This window comes from Lolium perenne, chromosome 4 (assembly GCF_019359855.2).
Source record: "Lolium perenne isolate Kyuss_39 chromosome 4, Kyuss_2.0, whole genome shotgun sequence".
Classification (NCBI taxonomy): Eukaryota; Viridiplantae; Streptophyta; class Magnoliopsida; order Poales; family Poaceae; genus Lolium; species Lolium perenne.
Window position 1 is genome coordinate 141,606,122 of NC_067247.2, and position 23,633 is coordinate 141,629,754.

Here is a 23,633-nt window from a genome sequence, read left to right on the forward strand (position 1 = left end):
CCTCAGTTACATTGGACACACTTATATCCAGGATTTGAGTCAGTAAACCAAAGATCATGCACAACAAATTTGAACACACCAATTGTTTACTGACCAAACCCTGAATCAATTTGTGCCCAAATATTCATCATCATCGGCACAAATCTTAAATAAAAGCAAATCACAAGCACTAATAACGCAAGATCTAACACAAAAGGATTGAACTAGGAACAGACGCACCCTAATAACGCTAGATCTAACACAAATGGATTGAACTAGGAACAGACGAACCCTAATAACGCTAGATCTAACACAAAAGGATTGAAATGGGATAAGAACAAGGGAGCAAAGGGTTACCTCCGGCTCGTCGTCGACGATGCTGGTGTCGTAGGGGTTCTCCGGCGCGACGTACGACACTGGTTCGTACGGGTCCCAAGCGACGGGGGCCTGGACGGGGGCCTGGACGGTGGCGGCGGCCGATGCGCCGGCGGCTGATGCGCCGACTGCTACGTTGGAAGCAGCGACATGGGCCTGGACGGGGGCAGCGGCTGATGCGCCGGCGGCTGATGCGCCGACAATGGGCATCTCATTCTTCTCCATCGCCGGCGGTTTTCTTCGGGGTTTTTTCTTCGGTTGTGGAGAAGATGATGGGACAGGAGAGGCGGTTGCAGTGAGAACGTGCGTCGAGGGAGAGGAAAAGGGATCTATAAAGACGAAGGTGGCGTGTACCGCAACACGCGTCCGCTATGCACGGCTGCAGCGTGCACCGCGACACGAGTCTAACCCTGGGACGTTTGGTGTACTCAGTTATAACCTCGGGCTTTATACAGAAATTTTATCTGTACTCAGTTTTCCCCTCGAGTACTTAGACTGGCAAGTGCAATATACTCAGTTTTACCCTCAAGTAGCTAGTCAACAGAGAGTCAACAAATGAGATTAACATATCTAATTGAGGAATTTCATGCGCAAAAAAATTCAAAAAAATAAAAACATAGTGGCACCTACTCATGGAGTCTTCCTACGCAACCTTCCACCAAGAAAACCTTAACAAACATATATAAATCAAGTTTTACTACAAATTGCCACTTCTCAGAATCACTAGTGTAGCTATGAAGATGCATGGTTTTCCACTCAAACCCCTTTGCAAAACATCTTCCCCAAAAACATAGTTTGTCTAAATGATGCCATAATTGTCACACTCATGTATATTTGAATTGCAAATAATTTGATGTAGCCCAATATGAATTATATTGTACAAAACATGCATTTTTCATTTTGTAATTCTTTTTGTTTGAATCCCTTAGTCTATTTACTATTTATGTGCCCTTGGATTGTTAGTACTACTCAGTTTTACCCTCAAGTTCTGTCACAAATGCTCTCAGAAGCCCAAACTTATCCTGATTGGTTGAGCCGTTGTCACACGGATCGACTCCACGAACCGTTGATCAACTGATCTAACGGGCAGTATACCCCTCCCCGTCTCTTCGTGGCCACCCCTCTCTCTCTCTCTTCGTGGCCACCCCTCTCTCTCTGTCGGTGGATGCATTATTGTCACCCCTTTAATAATTATCAACTATCTTTCGCTTTCCTTTTTCTTTTAGGGGATATAGTTTTGGCATATAGTTTTAGTAATTTGAAACGGCCCAAAAGTGGTATAATTTTGGTATAAACACGAGGCATACATATTTGCGGATTTCGGTGAATGCATTATTGTCACCCCCCTAACAATTATCAACTATCATTCGCTTTCCTTTTTCTTTTAGGGGATATAGTTTTGGCATATAGTTTCGGTAATTTGAAACAGCCCAAAAGTGGTATAATTTCGGTATAAACATGAGGCATACATATTTGCGGATTTCGGTGAATGTATTATTTTCACCCCTCTAACAATTATCAACTATCTTTCGCTTTCCTTTTTCTTTTAGGGGATATAGTTTTGGCATATAGTTTCGGTAATTTGAAACGGCCCAAAAGTGGTATAATTTCGGTATAAACATGAGGCATACATATTTGCAGATTTCGGTGAATGCATTATTGTCACCCCTCTAACAATTATCAACTATCTTTCGCTTTCCTTTTTCTTTTAGGGGATATAGTTTTGGCATATAGTTTCGGTAATTTGAAACGGCACACACTAATATAGTTCGGTGAGCAATGATAAGAATCCCTTGTATAAACATGAGGCATACATAAAGAATTCCAGTATAGTTGGTAATTTCGGTGAATGCACACACTAACCATGAAAACAACTACAAGTACATGTAACTGAATAATGAATTTGTAACAAGGTATCCCTTGTAACAACTTCTAGCGTCTGGTGAGCAATGATAAGAATCCGATCGCAATTATACAACAGAAAAAACAACCAGCTATCAGATTAGCTTGCTTCTTCAACTCGATTAGCTGCCTTAACTGCTTGTTCATTTTCTTCAGTTCTCCCTTCACTTCCACCAGTCCTACATTGGGAGCATTAGGCATAATCGGAATGGCTCCTCTCTCCGCCGCATTCTCTACAGCAAGTCCCCCCCTCCCAAATTGCGCTTCCCAATAGCGCCAATTGATTCCTGCAATTGAAGCCTCTGAACGTACACATCGATCCACTCGAAATGCCTGCATTTCTTCAGGATCTGAAAACAACAACGGGAACCCTAAATCCCAAATTCGAGGGAATAGCAAGAAAATCGAGAGAAAACAGAGAAATTGGAGCGAGATCTAACCTTATCCCCCTCTCTATATGGCAAGCTCTCGCATGCAAGGAACTCACGTCCACGGTTGCCGTTTCGTCCGTCTTACAGATCAACCGCTTCAGAGGCTCCTGGCATGGGCAGTCAGGGCATCTTGTCAAAGGCATGGGTCCATACTGCGGCCATGAAGAACGAGAGGTCGAAGCGAAACTAGACATCACCCGCCTGCCGGAGAAGGGCTGCCACTGGCGGAGAAGAAGAACAATGGGACGCGGGGAAAGAAAGGGGAAGCAATGACACGGGCACGGGCACGGGCGCGGGGCTGGCTCGGGCTCCCATTTTGCAACGGTCACCTGGGTAAGCTGTGGGTCCGGCGCACTTAACGTGGACAAGTTGTGGGTCCCACGATGATCTGGATAAGTGAAGACGTGTCCACTGCGGGGCACCAACAGCGGCCCCACTTGTCAGCACCAACCAACGTCAACTAAACGGGATTCCTTCCGTCCGAGCTCCTTCTGCGGGTTTCAGACAAGGTCTTGGGGAAAACTGAGGAAAAACTAAGGGGCTGGGGAAAACTGAGCACAACTAAGGAGCCAGGGGCACGAAAATAGAAATCCCTAGAAGTTATGGACATCCACATAAATAGGAATTTCATAACGCTCCCCCTTGGATGTCCATTGACGATGCATCAATAAAAACTTTACAAAGGAAAAACCCAGTGGAAAAAAACCATGGTTAAGGGAAAAAGAGTACAATACATATTCACTCTCCCTGTTTTAGGGAAATTTGTCTCATCAAAATGACAATCAGCAAACCTTGCTGTAAATAGGTCTCCTATTGATGGTTCAAGATATTTTATGATAGATGGTGATTCATATCCAACGTATGTTCCCAATCTTCTTTGAGGTCTCATCTTAGTGCGTTTTGGTGGAGCAATCGGACCCAAAAGTTCTTACATAGGAGATATTTGGTTCTTTTCCGTGAACCAATTGTAATGGGTAAGATGTATGATAACTTGTTGGTCTGATGCGAACTAATGCTGCTGCATGCAAAATACATGGCCCCATGCAAGATGTTTGGAGATTTGACTTCATAAGTAATGGCATTGCTATTAATTGGAGCCGTTTGATAAGTGACTCTGCAAGGCTATTTTGTGTATGAACATGTGCTACAGGATGCTCAACACTTATTCCAACTGACATGCAATAATCATTGAAATTTTTTGATGTAAATTCACCAGTATTATCCAAGCCGTAACTTGATTATCTGGACCAATATCCGACCAAACGCTAGGTTGCTTGTTGATAACAATGTAACATGTGATCATATGGTTGACGTATCAATTAAAACCATGAAATATCTAAATGATCCACTTGCTGGATGAATGGGTCCACATATATCTCCGTGTATGCGCTCGAGAAAAGCAAGAGATTTATACCCAATTTTAGTTGGTGATGGGCGCACAATAAATTTCCCTTTTAAGAGCATCTCCAACATGCGCTATAAGTTGGCGCGGTATATGACGCTGCCGCCGCGCTGTAAACCGTTGCCGCGCGCCGGAGTGATTTTTCCCCCCGCCGGGTGCGCCATTTTGCAGCGCGCATTGGCGCGGTAAAATAACACCTCCGCCGGACACAGCGCGCGGGCGCTGCGCAAACAACAAACACACACACCTATGCATCCAACAAGATCAAATAATTGTATAAATTTTCACAAATAAAATGTACCATCCAAATACAATACATTGTTAACAACAATAATTCACACCAAATACAACACGTCCAACATACAACAATACAACATAGTTTTGAGACAATACAACACATAGTTTTCGAACAAAAACAACAGGTATGCAACTATTGTTGTCCATTCCAATTCCACCATTCTTCCATGAGATCTTTTTGAAGCTCATCATGTGTGTCGTTGTACCGAATGGCATAGTATGAGGCAATGAACCGGGCAATCCTATGTGCGGACCTCCTCACTTGCACGGGAACCCCCATCAAGTCGTAGTGGGTATGATCCACATCTTTTCCGCGATCATCCTCTATAATCATGTTATGCATGATGACACACGCGGTCATGATATACCAAAGGCATTCTTGGTCCCAAAATCTAGCCAGTCCTCTAACAATGGCAAATTGGGCTTCCAAAATCCCAAATGCTCTCTCTACATCTTTCCTAGCCGCCGCTTGTGCATTATGGAATTGGGTTTGCTTCTTACCTCTTGGTTGAATAATCGGCTTCACAAATGTTTGCCACCTTGGATATATGCCGTCGGCGAGGAAGTAGCCATAGTTGTACTTGTGGCCATTTGCTTCAAACTCCATCAATGGACCTTCCCGCATTGCAAGTCTTGTCATTAGTGGTGACCGTTGAAGAACATTGATGTCATTGCAAGATCCGGACATTCCAAAGAAAGCATGCCATATCCAAGTCTCTTGGCCGGCCACCGCTTCAAGTACTATGGTGGCATCCTTCTTGTAGCCTTTGAATTGTCCATGCCATGCTCTGGACAATTCTTCCAACTTCAATGCATACAATCAATGGAACCAAGCATACCGGGAAACCCCCGGTTGGCGTTGATCTCCAAAAGCCTTGCCGTGTCTTGAGCATTGGGGGCTCTCAAATATGTGGAGCCAAATACATTAACCATTGCAACGACAAAGCGCTTCACACACAAGATAGAAGTGCTCTCTCCCATGGCCAGATGATCATCAATAAGATCCGCCGGTATACCATATGCCAACATACGCAAGGCGGCGGTCACCTTTTGATATGTGCTATGACCAAGTTCTCCGGCAGCATTCCTCCTTTGCTCAAAGAAGCGATCATATTTGGTGACCTCCGTTGCAATGTGCTTGAACAAGTTGAGACTCATCCGGAAACGCCGCCGAAAATAGCTTTCGGGGAATATCGGTTTCTCATTGAAATACGACCGCATCAACTTCTCATGCCCTTCAATCCTTTCTCTCCACAACTTCTGTCTACCGAACACCGATCCACCAAATTTTGGCCTCTTAACGGCGCGGTATGCTAATAGTAGCGATATGTTCTCCTCTTCCTCTTGATCATACTCGTCATCCGATGAATCGTATGATGAACTCTACAAACATATGTATGAAATTACTTAACTATTGTAGCTAATTGGCGAGTAAAAATAGAGGCCGGCCGGCGGAGGTGCATACCTTGCGAGCAAATGGGCGAGCACCATGGGCGCGCCATATTGCTAGCGAGCTCAAAGACGATGACGACGACATGTCGACGGCGGCGCGGAGGAGAACGCGACGCCGGCGAGAAGGGGGACGCGGAGGAGGAGCGCCGACTACAGCCCGTCGCTGGCGGCGGCGCGAGCGCCACAGTGCGGCGGAGCTGCCGCTGCTGCCAGGAGGGGGTGCGGGCGAGGCGGATCTACGCCGCAGCGGCGCGCAACAGCGGGGGCGGCGACGAATTCGACCGGCGGCGGCTGGATTTCGTGCCGGCGGTAGGTGGGGAAATGAGGGCGCAGGCGCGGGCGGGGGAAATTTCCAGCCGTTGGCTTTTCGTGCAGGCGCGGAGCGTTGCCGCGCGCTGTAGCCGACGCGTCAGATATGCCGCTCCGGTTTGTGCAAAACGCCGCGCGCCTAAATTTTTTTACAGCGCCGCACCGTTTACCGCGCCTGCTGGAGCGCCTGATTCCCTCGCGCGCGCGGCATACTGGCAGTTTTTTTGCAGCGCGGCCTATATAGCGCGCCTGTTGGAGATGCTCTAAAGCATGCAATGCATATGAATTCATTAGATCGAAGAACTTTCTAGTTCTTCAACATAGGCTCACATGAATTATTAATTAACTTTCGCATCATTATTGACCCTAGATGGCCTAACCGGTCATGCCATGTGGTCATGGCTTGAGAACTTATGGACAGATATCGTATATGATTCATTTCTATTGAGAAGCATGTAGTATAAGCCAGAAGATAATGCTGGCAACTTTTCCAACATATGTTTTGTTCCTGAGGACAATTTTTGTGATGTTTAGATACTCTAAATTGTCCTCACGCATTGTCTCAATGTGATATCCATTTTGGAAACTCAACAAATTTCGTTGAGACTTTGGCGAGTATAGTGCTTCATTTATATTTATCTTTGTTCCACAAGGTAACATGATTCCGGCTCTTCCTGAGCCCTCAATTAATTTTGCACTTCTAGATATTGTATTAACAACTGCATCATGTACCACTAGGTATAAGAAATACACTGTCTACAAGACATATATGGTATGCGTTGTTGCACTGTCTACAAGACATATATCGTCTTCATTTGTAAGCTTATGATCCATATGATTTTCCATAGACTTCATAAAAATTACTACTCCCTCCGTTCCAAAATGTAAGATGTCTAAGGACTGGTCAAAAGTCAAATTTTACTAACTTTGACCAAATATTTAGAAAAATATATTTACGTCTACAATATCGAATGGACATATTAAGAAAATATATTTTGTGGTGAATCTATTCATGTTGATTCAGTACTGTAAATATTTATATTTTTGTGTATAAACTTGGTCAAACTTAAAAAACATTGATTTTGACTAATGCTTAGTCGCCTTACATTTTAGGACGGAGGAAGTAGTAAACATTAATGTATTAAAATGGATTTGCAAAATAGTGAAAGAATATATGCCTGCGGGGGTACTAAACAATAAGAATTTATTTTACAATAAAGAGAGCAAATACCATGCTTTATTCTTATTACAATTAAGATACGTACATTTATTCAGATACGACGCAATAAGTAACAACGAGGTAAATTATTCATATGTGAGGAAATCAGAGACATCCAAATGAATTGTGTCGTGGCTTCCATGTTCTTCAAAAGCCCCCGTGCCAACACCAAATGTATCATCACCATTGCCATTTCCTAAGTTGGTCTCAATGTGTTTATGTTTCTTGTGAAGTGATTGTTGATAGAGATCAACTAGGTATTTTGGTGTCCAATGGCTTCTTCCTCCATAGCGGTGGCATGGATGCTCAGTTTTATTCATTCCACCATGTTCTGATGCCTACCCATGTGAAAGAGCAAAGTCTAAACCCCGGGTTTTGTGTGTTTGATGGCAACACTTGAACAATCTCACCGTGTGCATTGAGTATCCTTGTTAGATTTGCAAGTGCACGGTGACCTCGCTGGACATGTCAAGATCGGAGGACTGAAGCGTAGCTTATAGGTTTTCTGGGTTTGTGTGTGTATAGCGAGGTAACATGGTTGGAGAGGAAAATAGGAGAAAGCAATTTTTGTCAGGCCGGTACTACCGGTACTAGTAGCGGTAGTACCGCTACCCCTACTAGTACCGCCCCATGGTACCGCTCTGGAGTTCTGCGCTGATTTGTCCCACAGAACAGGTTACGGTACCTTTGCGGTACCTTGAGCGATAGTACCGCTTGAGAGCGGTAGTACCGCCCGAGGTACCGCTTAAGTACAATAACGGAGTTACGGCCGTACCGCTCTGATACCGCTTCGGTACTGCTTGGGATCCAGTAAGGTTTTGAGCCCATTGCGGTACCTCGAGCGGTACCGCGAGCGGTAGTACCGCTATGTGTCCACGTGGATAAGTTCTGTGGGATTTCGAATCCAGAGCGGTAGTACCGCTTCCCAAAGTGGTAGTACCACTTAGGCAAAAACTGCAGGTAACGGTTGGATTCCGGGGGGCCTATTTAAAGGGCTCTTCTTCCCCAACACGATTTTATCTCTCCTCTCTCTCTCTCTCCTCCATTGTTGCTGAGCTTAAACCTTGAGGATCTCCCCAACCATCCAACCAATCTTGCCCAAATTTTGAGGAGTGGTGGAGGAGGCCCCGATCTATAGTTCTACCAAGAGAGATTTCACCAATACTTGCTAGTCCTTAGTGGATCTTGGTGTTAGGGTTCCTATGGTGGGATCTTGGAGAAAGTGCACCTATGGAGGCTAGCTTGGTGTTGTGCTAGCTCCATAGGTTGTTGGGAGCCTCCTTGTGGTGTGGAGCTCGCCCCAACCTTGTGAAGGAATCACCGCCTCGACCGGTGCCATAGTGGAGAAGGGGAAGCCCCTTTGTGGAGCTCTCTCGAGGAAGAAGGTGAGGCATTCCTTCGTGGTGTGGCCGCCTAGCCTCTTGTGTGAGGCTAGCACCTCCTCAACGCAGACGTACTCTCTTTTGTGAGAGGAACTGCGGGAAACAAACCTCGCCTCGTCTCCGCGCCATCCGGTTGTCCCGCTCTTTACTCTTACTATCTTGCTTGTTCCTTTGCTTGTTGCACTTGTCTAGGATCTTTGTAGGAACACCGACACCGCTAAAGCAATCACCTTTACCTTCTGCACCGCTAAAATTGAAAAAGGCTAAAACTTGACGTAGCGTCCATTCACCCCCCCCCCCCCCCCCTCTTGTTCGCTACGATCCATTCACCGTGTTCTTGAAATGAACACCATAATTTCCTCTACCACGGCCTCGTCCATATTCATATCCATGACCACGTTCGCATCTACATCCACGTCCTCTATTGTGATTATCATATCTCATCACATTCGCTTCAGGGAATGGACTAGAACCACTTGGACGTGACTCATGGTTTTTCATCAAAAGCTCATTATTTTGTTCCGCCACTAGTAAATAAGAAATAAGTTCAGAATATTTCTTGAACCCTTTCTCGCGGTATTGTTGCTGAAGCAACACATTTGAGGCATGGAATGTAGAGTATGTTTTCTCTAACATTTCCTCATCGGTGAATTTTTCTCCACATAATAACAATTGTGAAGTTATTCTAAACATGGCTGAATTGTATTCAGAAACACTTTTATAATCTTGCAGCCTTAGGTGCAACCAATCATGACGAGCTTTAGGGAGGGTCACTGTTTTATGGTGATCATACATTTCTTTCAAATTGTTCCAAAGAACAAGTGGATCTTTATCTGTAAGGTATTAAGCCTTTAAACCTTCATGGAGGTGGCGTCGAATAAAGATCATAGCCTTAGCTTGTTTTTGGCTAGATTCTTTATTTCCTTCTTTGATCATTTCACCAAGCCCATTGGCATTCAAGTGAATTTCAGCATCTACTACCCATGGCAAGTAGTTTTTGCCGGTGATGTCCAAAGCAACAAAATCGAGTTGGCAAGATTTGACATCAAGAACTACAATATAAAGAATACAAAATATAAATCACACTAATAATATTGCAAACAAATAAAGAGTGGTCAGAATAATATCCTACCATTAAAAAGGATATGATGTTCACGACAATGAGATGATCGTGATGATAACGTGTTATGAAGTAACTACAATACAAATGTTGGAACATGCATAGAGCTGCGTAGTGAGAAAGGAAAAGCTTGATATTTATTCATCTTTCACAATGCGTACAATGTTCTCTATATATAGTCACATGAGGATTAAGAGTTCAAGGATTTATGAAAGCAAGTTAACACTACTAATGTCATACGGGTTATAGGTTTGATGACACAGAGGTTATGGACATCCACATAAATAGGAATTTCATAACAAATTCTTCATTGTAACCATCGTCATAGCGTCAACAATAAAGTTACATTGACCCCTAGAGCGGGGTGTACAATTACTAGAAGGCCCTTGTACTCCAACAGATTCGTGGCAACAGACTCTTGTACTCCAACAGATTCTGAAATTGAATATGCATGACCAAAAGGGACTAGTTCTACACTTACTTCTACCACTACCAGTTAATGTCATACAACCTAGAGTCCTAGACGGAATCCGTTTCAGCCATCCGTGAAGTGTGAATCCGGCGTAGCCATGAAAACGCCTCCCCATCGACAAAGTCTAGCGGCGACAAGCATGAGCGTACAAAAAATAACAGAGCCGTCCGGGCTCAATCAAGGCACGCAGGCCCGAACTACTTCTTGATCTACTCTTGCCCATAATACTCCATGTTGACCTTTTTCTGATCGTGCCGTCACCGCGAGCAACAACCACGAACGCGGCTCTGCTGCCTCCGCTCTCGACAAAGGATGGCGGCGACGAGCAACTCATGCTATAGCTACTGCTTTCTCTAGATATTGTGGGGGGCTATGAGAAGACGTGTCTTCTCTATTGTAGATGTCTAGACGCCGCCGTGAACACGTGCCATGTGGCTATTTTTCTGATGAGTCGGGAACAGAATTACGGTGACGAGCTACTCTTATCAGAATGCGAGTGTTCAGTTTTCCCAATGTCTCCTACTTCTATCATCATGGTTTGTTATTTGGAAAATACAGCATGCTAGCTTGTTCTTCATCGCTCACTTAGTCCCTTATACCATATTCATTCTCTTCAATCACATACAAGTATTTCAGTACAAAAGCTTTTGCACACTCGTCGTGTTTAGTCTATATGGAGAGGTTGCCTCTCAGGAATGTGTGTATATATAGACGGCTCCAAGGCACTAATAGTGCAGGGCCATCATTCATGATAGTAATGAAGTGATTCATCAAAGATCAACTATCTTAGTATTAACTAGGATCACCGGTACTGAGTGCGATCTTTGCTAGGTTCACACATGTGCCTTTGGTATTCATTTTTTGACATGTTATGATGCATTTCATTTGTAGATTCTACTCCCTCTATATCCATAAATAAGTGACACCGCTTCTCTAGGTGTAGGTGAGACTTTGAATGAAGATGTGAACAACAACAACTCGGTTATGTTGTACAAAATTGTTACCAATAATATTATTTTATGACTAAATAATTCTCATACATCTGGACTAATTATTGGTCAAAGATAAGTTTGGCAAAGTGCAAGCATCTTATTTATTGGAACGGATGGAGTAGGTGCCAATCATAATACAAGTCACGTCGTGTACCTACTTCTCTACGTTAAATAAACATCTCTTATGTTCTACGGCTCCAAATTTATCGTATTATTAATGCAAGCATTTTCATCCCCTTTCTAGTGATCATTAGTTCACAACCGCAAAAGACCGTAGCAAAGGAGACCAATGTTGGACCTTTACAACTGGTTTTCCAAAGATCACATCATTTTTATGGTGCTAAGCAGGTAATTGAGAGGTAACAAGCGTTAATCTCATTCCCCTTCCTAAGGGCTGCCAAATATGTTGTTTGGGATTCAGAACTAGTGGTTCACGAAACGTCAATTTAACTGCTCCCTTCAATCCATATTAATTGATGGTAAAATAGATGTATGTATAATTAAAATATATTTAGATACATCTATATTAGTCTTAAGTAATATGAATCGGAGGGAGTAGTACAAAAATCAGCTGCAACGACCAAAAGAGACTAGAGAGCACTGCTGCGCTAGTTCTACACATACTGCTACTACTACCAGTTAATGTCAGACCACCTACACAGAATCCGCTTCAGCCACCCGTGAAGCGCGAATCCGGCTTAGCCATGAAAGCGCCTCCCCATCTATCTTCTCGACGAAGGCTAGCAGCGACAAGCGTGGGCGTACAAAAAAAAAACAGAGCCGTCTGGGCCCAATCAAGGCACGCAGGCCCAAACTACTTCTTGCTCCATTCTGGCCCATAATACTTGCTGTTGGCCTTCGCCCGTCGCTTGCTTCTGACGGTGTCGACAGGCACGAACGCGGCTCCGCTCTCGACGAAGGACGGCGGCGACGAGCAGCCCGTCCAGCCGTCGTCGTCGTCGCCGCCGCCCGGCGAGTCGTAGTACAGGACAGGGTCGACATCCATCGGAGCCACCGCGGCTTCGCAGGCGTGCATCGCGTCGGACACGACGCGCCTGAGAGACAGGAAGAGGGGATTGAGCTCCGGGAAGCTGTACCACCCCATCTCCACAAGGAGGCACATGGTGTCTGCGGCGGCATCGACCAGGCCGCCGGCTCGCGCCACCACGCGGCGCTGTCGCTTGAGAAGCGGCCGATCCATCTGCGCAGAGAGACCACCACGATGACGCATCAGAGGACATGAGGTTTCAATCTGTAATATTCGGGAAGTCGAATATGGTACACACTTACCTCGGCGGCGCGGCGGTCGGGGCTGGGGACCTCCGGCGGGAAGAGGCGCCGCTTCACCTTGGGGTTACACGGCCTTCCGTTGAGGTGGCGCTTCCGGTTGCGATACGCTGAGGTGGTGCCTGCGTCCATGGCCGGAGGCGGGGGAACAGGCGCTCTGGGAGTGGGGAATGTTGCGGCGTGTGTGAAAGATTCTTCGAGCTTTTTATTGCGCGGTCTCGTTTTCGCGGGCTCTGGAATAGGCGTTCCAGACTCTTGGCGCCAAAATTTCGCCTGTAATTCATCGATGCATTATTGTTTTTGTTTTTTTTTTAGGGGAACTCGATGCACTATTGGTCGTCTTGGCCCTGGCCTCCTGGGCCTCTTGTGCAGATTGATCGGCCATTGTGTCTGAATTCTGACGGGGTTGCTGAAATTTGATGCGCACTTCGCAGAAAATTTACACACACGTTGATCTAAATGTGCACACGCGGGAGTTGTTTGTGCGGTTCAGCTGCTGTCCACACGCCCGGATGGAGTCAGCTATGCTGATGAACTCATTTCGCTTATGCTCCGTGCACCTGATACAGTATATCAGCTCATGATACATCCATTAATCATTGTCACCATGGAAACAGAGCTCGTTACGGCAAGCACAAAGACACCAGATAACAGCAGATGATATCATGTTAACAATACCATTTTTCTAGGGGCTGAGCTACCATCTACCAATAGATTCGTAATCACTCCCAAAGGTCCAAAGATACTATAGCATATATTTCTTTCCAAAGAAGAGGGGCAACAGTACAGGAAAGAACTGGTGGTGAGATGCTTCAGGTTCAGAGCAGAATACAGTCATGTCATCAACATGTCAACTAATTATCAAGGGTGAATAGTTTATTTTCCCCGAACAAGAACAAAAAAAAAACGTGTATTCGAGTGGAACAGCAATACTACAAATTGCAGGTGTGGCTAGTACAATCCCTCTAAAATTAACAACTGCATAAAAAGACTTGACTGTATAAACACCATATGGGTTAAACATCCAGATAGGGCTATCCAAATCAGCAGACAGAATGGCATTTTGCACAATAGCTAACAATTCAAACCATGGAGCATAAGCTCCTCATTGACTGCCCGCTCAAAGGTGAATTTGATATTTGTGCCATCTCAAACCTCATCCAAAGAGAAATTTTTCTCATTGACAATGACATGAACACCCCAGAACAGAGTTGCCAAGCTACAATGTCCAAACCATATATCCTCCCAAAACTTGACTAAAACGACATTTCCTACTTTCCATCTGCACCCAAACCTGGCTGCATTAGCAGCCCAAGCCACCCCTTTCCAAAAAGGAGAGGCATTTCTGTCAGACGTCCAAAGCAAATTAGGGTGAGAAGTATCATACCTTGTAATCCACTATCATTTTCTAAAATTTGTTCTCAGCTAGATTATAATGTTTGATCCAGGAAGCAAGAAGACAGAGATTCAACTCTTTTAGGTCATGCACACCCAAACCACCAAACTCTTTTTTTCGGGCATACCATATCCCAGTTAACCAGGTGGTAGCTTATCTCCCAAGTTATCCCAGAAAAAAATAATCAACTGGGAATTGATAACTTTAATCGCTCACTTAGAGAATTTTATGATAGATAGTAAATACACAGGAATACTTGAGAGACAAGCTTTAATCTAAACAAGCCTAGCTGCACAGGGGAGAAATCTCCTTTTCCACACAAATTATTTTCATAATCTTGTCTATTATAGGTTGGAAATCTTCCTTTCTTGATTTTTTACAGTGCAAAGGCACCCCCAAATATTTGAAAGGCAAAGTACTTGTTTACAACAAAGATTAAAGCATATTTCCTAGATAAAGAATCCCCAAAATTTATTGATAATGAATCATTCTTACAATAGTTTTTTTTCATACCAGAAATTCCTTCAAAACAACTCAAGATCCACTTCACTTTTTTTACCATATTCATCTGTTTCCTCAAAGAAAAAGATGGTGCCATCAGCATACTGTAAGCTAACGACACCACTAGGCATAACATGCGATAATAGACCTTTAATCAAATTTGAATCAGCAGCTTTCAATAGCATTTTCAAGAAGACATCAGCCCCCAGATTAAAAAGAATAGGTGAGAGAATCACCCTGCTTTAAACTTTTGCCAGCCAACAAACAGTTACCAGTTACCATTGCAATTATGTTAAGAACTTACAAGTTTCAACCAAAATACTCCTAATCAGCTTCTTCCGAATGGTGCCAAAACCTCTAGAAGCAAGCATATCATTACCAAAACTCCCAACTATTTCTCTCATGCGCCTTTTCATAATCTAAATTTCCGAACTATACCAGATTGACCAGTTCTTCCAGATTGCAATATTGTGCTGACTACTTCTGAGACTAATGGGACCATATAAAGTACAAAAGAACATTTTAGAACTGAATGGCGAGTCATTGAGGTTGTGCGAACAAGACAAGGAATGTGCTTACAGTGAACTCTATTTACGGACATAAGAATCTTATCGGCTATGAAATGGCTGGTTCAGTATCTTCTATCGGCAGTGTTGCTTTCTGTGTCATCAATGAATCGGCTAAATCGTGCCGCAAGTTCTCGGTAGAATTTCATATCTGATGGCTTTACTCGGTCGATTGCCGACTTGAAGTGTGTGATTCCTACATCTGGAATGTCAAAGCTCTCCTGATGAAAATAGAAGAAAGTTATCAGCAAGTTTTTAGCGAAAATATGAATAATCCTAATGTGCCAGAATGGGGAAAGAGCAGGTAACATACATCAAGCGCAGCAACAGCGGCTTCCCTGCAGACAAGCTTTATGTCAGCACCAGTGTAGCCTTCTGTTAGTCTAGCAAGTTCATTTAAATCGACATCAGGACTGCACGGAATGCTGCGCGTATGAATCCGGAAAATATCTTCACGGTCAGCTTCATCAGGTGGTCGCACATCAAGCAGTCTATCGAAACGACCTAGTGCACAGATCATGCATGATGTTAAACCAACAGAATATACATAACAATTTATGTGTCACCTATGTAATGAACCTAGGCCATGAAATTCAAGTGCATAATCTATAGTGTTAAAATAAATGACCTGGCCTCAGAAGTGCAATATCAATTTTGTCAGGACGATTTGTAGCTGCAATAACAGTAACACCAATCTTTTGGTCCAAACCTGTTGCAAACATAGTAAATTATGCATGAGTAAAACCTAACAGAGAAGAGACATGTAACATGAGTCCAGATGGCAGGTTATCAGCATTTGCAACTAAGAATGAAAAGACAAGCAAATGACAAAAAGCACAGCTACTAATAAGATACCGCAGCCCTCTATTTGACTAGCAATTAACATTAGGGCCATTAACATTACGTGCTCATTTTTGTGAACGCCATGTTCGATGCAATGAACATAACCTAGGTTTTTACTACCCCCTCCGTCCCGGAAAAGATGTCTCAGATTTGTCAAAATTCGGATGTATATAGACACTATTTAGTGTAGAGATACATCCGACTTTAGATAAATCTACGACATCCTTTTCAGGATGGACGGAGTATATAATATTATTATGTTACTTGTATCAAGAATGAACCACATACATGCAGTAGAACCCAGAGAAACAGTAGAAACATCATATCCAACCTTATTTGTGTACTTAGTTTGTGTGGTCATCAATTGAATCAACGACAGTGTATAATCACAAGAGTAACCCACCTTCCAGTACTAAGCTATTAATAAATCAATGATGTGACAGAATAAACCCTGAGATAACAAGTGGCCAGTTGGTGGACTAACATCATGGATCAAAAAAGAGTCCTTAAGGAAGTATTAAAGCTTACCATCCATTTCCTGTAACAACTGACTGAGTACCCTATCAGCAACAGATATGCCATTATCCCCATGGCCACGAGTTACTGCAAGCCCATCTATTTCATCAAAAAATAATATTGCAGGCGCATTATCCTTCGCCTTCGCAAATAGTGATCTCACTGCCTTTTCAGAGTCACCAACCCATTTGCTGAAAAGTTCAGGACCCTTAACCGCAAGAAAATTCATTTTTGCTTCAGAAGCTACGGCACGAGCCATCAATGTCTTACTGCAACCTGGCGGTCCAATCATTAGCAATCCTCTAGGGGGGCGGATCCCTAGGCGTTCAAATGTTTCTGGGCATTTCTGTGGCAATTGGATGGCTTCAATTAGCTGCTTCTTGATCCTGGCTTGACCACCAACATCTTCCCATTTTACTTTTGGAAGTTCTAGCATTACCTGTACACGAAATGTTGGAACCATGAACAATGCAACCTTCTACAGATCAAAAATATATTGGTGTTTATTTCCCATACGAAAATGACACACCACGAAGTTTTTATTAAATCAAATCAAAAGCACCTTACACTAAATTATATTGTGATGCCAGACCTTAGTACACACACAAATGTGCAAGCTTTAGTCTAGTTTTCACTGCTCATCAGTTGGAGTCCATGAACGAAATATTGACACAATCACATGGAAAGGAAAAAAAGCAAGGTAGAAGAAGTCTTGCTTTCAAAACAAGAACTATCATGACCATGGTTTTTCAGACGTCCGCCTTAGGACGCTTAGGCGATAAGGCGCCCTGGCAGCGCCTTGGAAATTCGCCCGCTTTAGGCGCTTCGGCGGTAAGGCGGGGGTAGAACGCCTTAGGACACCTTACCGCCTTAAAAACCATGATCACGACAGAGCATAGCAAGTAATAAGTGAAGAAATCTGAGAAAGAAACACTAAAAATGAACAGATATAGTGGGTAAAAGTGCTACCTCGCGCATTGCACTTGGTCTAACTTTCATTTTAGCCTTTTCAAAGTCATCATTAGTCACCAACAATAGCAAATCATCTTTCTTGTCATCGGGCTTGCTACTTTCTGTGATATTGCCTTTATTGGTCCAGGGATAATCCTCGGTTGACATGGTTAGCTTTGAGAGAGATGACGATAATGAGGTTATTTCATACCCCAAAGGAGCATCAATCTCTCGAATATTAGACTTCTTTGCGTTAGTGGCATGATCACCAAGTAGTTGACTTGAACTTTCTTTTACACTGATATAACGCCGAAGAGCACTCAATGCAGCCTCATTGCAGAGTGCAGCTAGATCAGCACCCACAAATCCATGAGTGGCGAAAGCAAGTGACTCAACTTCCTCACTAGTGAGAGAGTGGTGAACTCCAATTAGGAGGTGGTGAAGTATGTCCAGCCTCTGTCCTGGAGATGGTACTCCTGCAAGTGACCATTTCGCAGACAACAAAATCAATAATTATTAGCTCCAATTTAGACTAAAAAACTAAACTAGTTCATCATTGATGATCATCAGATCGCATTTGTGGCCAACCTCATTTCAACATAAGTTACGAAAACAGCACTACGGTGATACAAATAACAGTTTACGGGGTATAATATCTCTTAAGTAGCACAAAGTACTCCAATAAAAACTTTAAAAGCAAGATAATCAATTAGCCAATTTTGGTAAAAAAGATTATCAGTTGCCTCGAATTAGTTGTTTAGGCCATCGTAAATGGATAATGTTACTGCCAAAGAAGCTACATTATCTGGCACATCTATTAGCATTTGGTTTTAGTTGCACAAAATAACTTCTTTTAGGGGATGACTACAGACAGTAGCTTAAAAGAGTAAGATGTATGTGTAGAGTAGATCGCACCCACATTTTTTCTCAAACACGATCTAATTTCATGTCATTTTATATTAGAAGACGATGAAGAAGTCTAAGTGGTACATATCTATATACCACCACCAGCTGAAGACCAAAACCAAACAAAACAGAAAAGAAAAGAAATAAACTAGCACTATCCTATCCTAGCTGCAAACTATGGTACAACATGAAGAGCATCAGAGATTTCTACCTATTTCAATTTCTTGATCAAATCTTCCTGGGCGTAGTAATGCTCGATCAATACTTTCACGGCGATTTGTAGCAGCAATCAAGATAACACGATCATTACGGCCTATCTCATCCATCAGTTTTAACAGAGTGGCAACCATTCTAATAGATAATTCCTCGCCCCCATCCTTCCTGGCTGGAGCAATCGCATCCAATTCATCAATAAATATCTAAATGCCAATGAAGATACATATTATCAATTCACAATACTGCCATAATTAAGACACTACATACTTCCTCACCATAGTATAGAGAAACCATAAAAGTTGAATCATTGATAGTCAGCAGCTATTGCTAAAAGATCAGTAACTTTATATCTGCCCTGAGCTAGATGCAACAATTTATAAACAATGAATGAAAGCACCTAATTGCACCCCCCCCCCCCCCCCCCCCCCAAAAAAAAACTTAAAAAGAGTGTTTGCTTTTTATCTGCTTCAACTGCAGCAACTGTGTTAAATCAACTTTAGAATGATAACGTTACTTGAAATATAGAAAAAAAAAGTAAAGAATGAGGTTTCCTAAATGTAGGGATGTTGAATGCTTTTACCAAATCTTTTTATTTACATACTAAGGAGTAACCATCTGAAGATAGGAATCATTTTTAACAAGGTTGAGAAAGTGGTCAACAAAGTATTGCTCATTTCAGTACTCACATGATAAAAAAAGGTATATTAAATATAATAGGAGTTTAAACTTTGATTGACATGACAATAAAAGTAGTTGGGCATTAGAAGAAAATCTAACCACAGCAGGTGCAGCTTGCTTAGCTGAAGTGAAAATATCATACAGTGCCTGTTCACTTTCACCGTGATACTGACTAACGATCTCTGGTCCATTGACTGTAAAAAGATTGGCTCCCAGATCATAGGCACATGAAGAAGCAAGAGAGGTTTTCCCTGTTCCAGGTGGACCATACAGAAGAAGACCTTTGTACCTGAAATCAACCAACAGTATATTGTAAATTCAAAAGTAAATGCATATGAGATCTAAAGGGGTTTGGCAAACAAATCGTGATGTACCTTGGCAAACCATGCAAACCATGCCTTGGCAAACCAATTCGATCTGACAGAGAAAATGAAATCATTTCTTTTAGTTTTGCTGACACTTCAGATAACCCACCAAGCCTTCGATCATGATTGGAATCTTCATTTCTTGTATCAGCACTCATGAAATATTCTAATGGGGACACTGGCTTATCTGGCCCAAGCTCCTCTGAAGATGACAAATCAGAAAGATGCACTTTTGTGGTTCTGCTGACAAGGAATAAAGCAGGGGTTTCGACAAATTTAGCAGAGACCTCCGCATTAGATAGTGAGTTGCTTTTCTCATGCTCTACATCCAGGGCAGAACCATCTATTTCTGCGCGCAAAACTATGAACATAGATAGTTTCCCACACATTGAGAGGGGAACATAGTTTCCTTTCAGTAAGTGCCTACCACTGAGCCACCGTGACGCACAAGTCTGCAGCAACTCGTTAATTTTATCATCTGCTAGTGCTGATTTTGCAGTGGCTCGGTCCAAGCACAATGAAGAGACACTGTTAGATGCACCATCATGGGATTCATTCCTGCGTGGAGGAGTTGAAGGAATCTTTTTAGGTGACTCTGGAACCACCGCATTTGTTATAGGATGGCTATCAGACTCTGCCACCCCTTTCAGTGGAACTAGACCAAGGTACAGATCGCTGCATTTTATCACCCGCAAAATTTCACCATCATCTGTCTGTTTTGGGGCTTGAGATGTATATAGGGGACTAATAAGCAAATGACGACCTACTAAAGGGTGTCCCAGCATGCAGGCAAGGTCCCAGGAGAGCTTGATATCATTCTTCTGAACCTGATAAGATTGACCATCGAATCAGAAACGTGTACAGTTTGGGATTAGCCATGTTTGGAAACCAAAAGAATAAAGATAAGAAGGTGCATACCTCACGTGAAGGAAAAACTGTTGCAGTCACAAAGTTCACCCCAGCTTCATTAGACATGAGATCATTGGTCACATCAAGATCAAAGAATCTGTTGCACTCCTCAAATAAGCTATCAAGTGGGAAGGCATCTAAGCTGTTACTAGAAGCAATGAGTGACACCTAAGAAGGAAACAGAGCTCAGATGACTTGTGCAAAATAATACAGAAACACTGGTAAGCTAATGTTAGGTTTATTGGAATCCAGAGTAAGCTCCAAGGTCAGTTCTACAATCAGGGTAACGCAGTGTATATGTTAAGTTTGATATCTTTTACAATGCAGTATGATAAATTGTGTTCTCTTCATTCTTTTTGCAAGGAGAACTCATGATCCAAACCACAGTATTAATCTTATTTTACACTGCAGTATGATAAATTATATTTTCTTCATTCTTTCTGCAAGCGAAAATGTAATACTCCCTCCCGTCCATGAAACTTGTCTCAACTTTGTCCAAATTTAGGTGAAAAATTTGGACAAAGTTGAGACAAGTTTCATGGACGGATGGAGCAAAAAAGAGCTGGCGCTAAATGGAGCATGGTAACTTGCACTGGGAGACAAGTGTAATGCTTAGTTAAAAAATCAAGTTTGGCGCAGAAAGTAATCCTAAATCTTGAGGAGGAGGAGGAAGAGGAGGAGGAGGGGGAGGAGCATACAGAGACGAGGCACCCAGGCCGCAGGCCGGCAGCGACCATGGCGGGCTCCGAGAGCCAGAGCCTCCCCTCGGCAGCGTGGGTGCCGCCCCTGGGGACCACATCGGCGACGGTGCCTGCGAAACAACCGGCGCCTCCGCGGGGCACGAGCGCCGGGTACCGCGCCGCCGCCGCCGCGGCGGTGGACGGTAGGTCCAGTGTGCAGCCGCCGGGAGCTTCACGGGCGCGAGAGGGAGGGGTGCGAGGGGACGGCTGCGGGGACGCCGGCGGCTTCTTCTTCTTTCCCCTGGAAGACATGGCGGCGGCTCCGGCGAGCTTGCGCTGCGGGGCTAGCACGACGAACTTCGTCTTCTTGCAGCACGGACGGGGAGGGGGTGGGGAGTGGAAGCGGCGGGCCGCGGTAGCGGAAGCTGGCGTGTTGTCGAGCCGCGGAGGCGTGAGACGATGTGGGGGCGGGAAGCGGAGGCCGCGCGGTGGCGGTGGCGGGAGGAGACGAGGGGGCGAGCAGCGGTGGAAGCGTGGGGGAAGAAGAGGCGGCGGGGATGGTCGGGAGGTAGGAGAAGGGGAACTCAGCTCGGTCGGTCTGTAGGGTTTAACAGCGCAGATTGCATAAAGTTGCTTAAATCTGGCGAAAACTGTATTTGGCACAATAAGTGCTCCTGCTTTTTTAAAATCATATTTTAAAAAAATAAAAAATTGAAATTAAATATTTACATACATATAAACATTCCGAAGATACGGTATAAATTTGGGAGAAACATATGTTGTATTTTAAACTATACAAAAAAGATAAATTTCTCACTAATATTTGCCTCTATATGTAGCCACAATTTTTTTTTTCCTATAGCTCAAACTATAATACAATTTCTACCAAAACTTTGCACGAGTATCCAGAACATATATATGTATTTATGAAATAGATATTACAATTTTTTTAAATATAGATATACAATTTTAAAATATTTTGAAAATTAGGAGCACTGGTGCTTATATGCACTAAATCTGCTTCCTAAATCTCGCCCCTAAAATTGCAGTCACACAAGGAAAAAACAGTTTTGTTTGCGTTTCTAGCTCGCCCGAAGATGAGGTTCCGTAAATACGAACCGATTAACTTGAAATCAATTTTGCTGGAGAATTAAACTACGAGAGTTTGTTGGTACACTTCAACTATATACATCATAGATTTTACAAAGCAGCAGGATAAAACCTAATTGTATGTGGCCACTAAGATGGTTTTACCACACACAAAAAAGGTCTTGGGATACCTCGTTGGGCCTCTAGATGCATGGCGCAACGGACGGCGAGCTCTAGTCGTCATCGAGGATGATGCACTCGATCTTGATGCAACGGACATCGGCCTTCTTCTGAGTAGCCTCGAAAGCGCGTAGGAACGGCGTCGGCCTCCTCGCGCCTCCACGCCGCGGCCGCATCGGCCTCGGTGATGATGCGGGCAACCTCGATTGCAGCCGCCTCCTCCTCCTCGTTGTCTACGTAGTCGACGTCGTCGAATCGCTTCGCGGGCGCCTCCTACTCGTCCCAGATCGCCTCGTCGTCGGATGGTAATGGAGAGTGGCGGCAGTAGCGGCACGAGGAGGACAACCCTTTGCTGGAATTGACGTATGTGGCGAGCTTCCCGACAGCACGAGGCCCCAGTTTGTTCAACGCCATGCGCTCCACCACTCTGTTGAAAACCAGCTGCTCGTGGGGGCGCTTCCACCCCCAATCTGGCCGCCCTCCTCCCAAAACTACCGTTGCGGGGCATCTAGGGGTCGGGGTGGGTGTGGCGGATGCGGCGGATGGTAAGTAGGGTTTCTAAACCGTACATGCCGCATCGTCGTCGCACCGACAATTTCATGGGCCCCGTGAAATGTTTAGGGACTAGGCCGATATAGGAGCTGATGAGCGACGCAAACCGAATGAAACAGTAAATCGGCCAGAAAGATATAGTTTGGCTCGTTTTATGGGATCTGCTAGAGTTAGTCTAAAAGCATCTCCACCGGCGGTCCCAACGAGCACCACGCCAGCCCCGAATATAGCAATGTTGGACACACACACACACACACACAAAGTTAGCATTGTGTCATGCCACTGCTTTCAAGTTTCAAGTGAGACCGTGGACTGTCATCACTAGAACATGTAAACCCAAGACTTCAGTGTCCTCACTAAGTTGCTACATCGGTCTCTTTTAGGAGAGGCAAACCCATCTTATCACGTCGTTTGAGTAGGGATGCTCTTGCACCATGAATCATGTGGTTAAGTTGTATGCCGCAACATGCGATGGTATTTGTGTGAACTTGGCGACTTCATTAATTTAAAGTTGAGCATCTGATGTATTTTATCTATAAGCAACATGAATTTATTAGTATACTAACATTTGACTAAATTTTGTACTCCTCTGGTTCGTATTATTTAACACTAATATAGATGTACCTAGACATAGATTTTAAATGTAGATACATCCATTTTGTGGGC

General features: G+C 43.8%; 2 protein-coding genes across 2 annotated transcripts; both read right to left on the minus strand.

Annotated features, from left to right (window-relative positions):
- Positions 1-11,867: 11,867 nt before the first annotated feature.
- On the minus strand, positions 11,868-13,207 carry LOC127294068 (uncharacterized). The gene is made up of 2 exons (XM_051323816.2): positions 12,623-13,207; positions 11,868-12,533 (listed from the first exon to the last, which is right to left on the minus strand). The coding sequence occupies exons 1-2, from the start codon at positions 12,749-12,751 to the stop codon at positions 12,147-12,149; spliced, it is 516 nt and encodes a 171-aa protein (XP_051179776.1). The 5' UTR covers positions 12,752-13,207; the 3' UTR covers positions 11,868-12,146.
- A 1,519-nt stretch (positions 13,208-14,726) lies between these two features.
- On the minus strand, positions 14,727-21,696 carry LOC127294067 (calmodulin-interacting protein 111). The gene is given in 11 exon segments (XM_051323815.2): positions 14,727-15,177; positions 15,179-15,303; positions 15,396-15,586; positions 15,711-15,791; positions 16,454-16,880; positions 17,411-17,868; positions 18,510-18,717; positions 19,292-19,481; positions 19,567-20,384; positions 20,476-20,634; positions 21,165-21,696. Coding segments are annotated over 11 exon segments (2,997 nt in total). The 5' UTR covers positions 21,459-21,696; the 3' UTR covers positions 14,727-15,131.
- Positions 21,697-23,633: the final 1,937 nt, after the last annotated feature.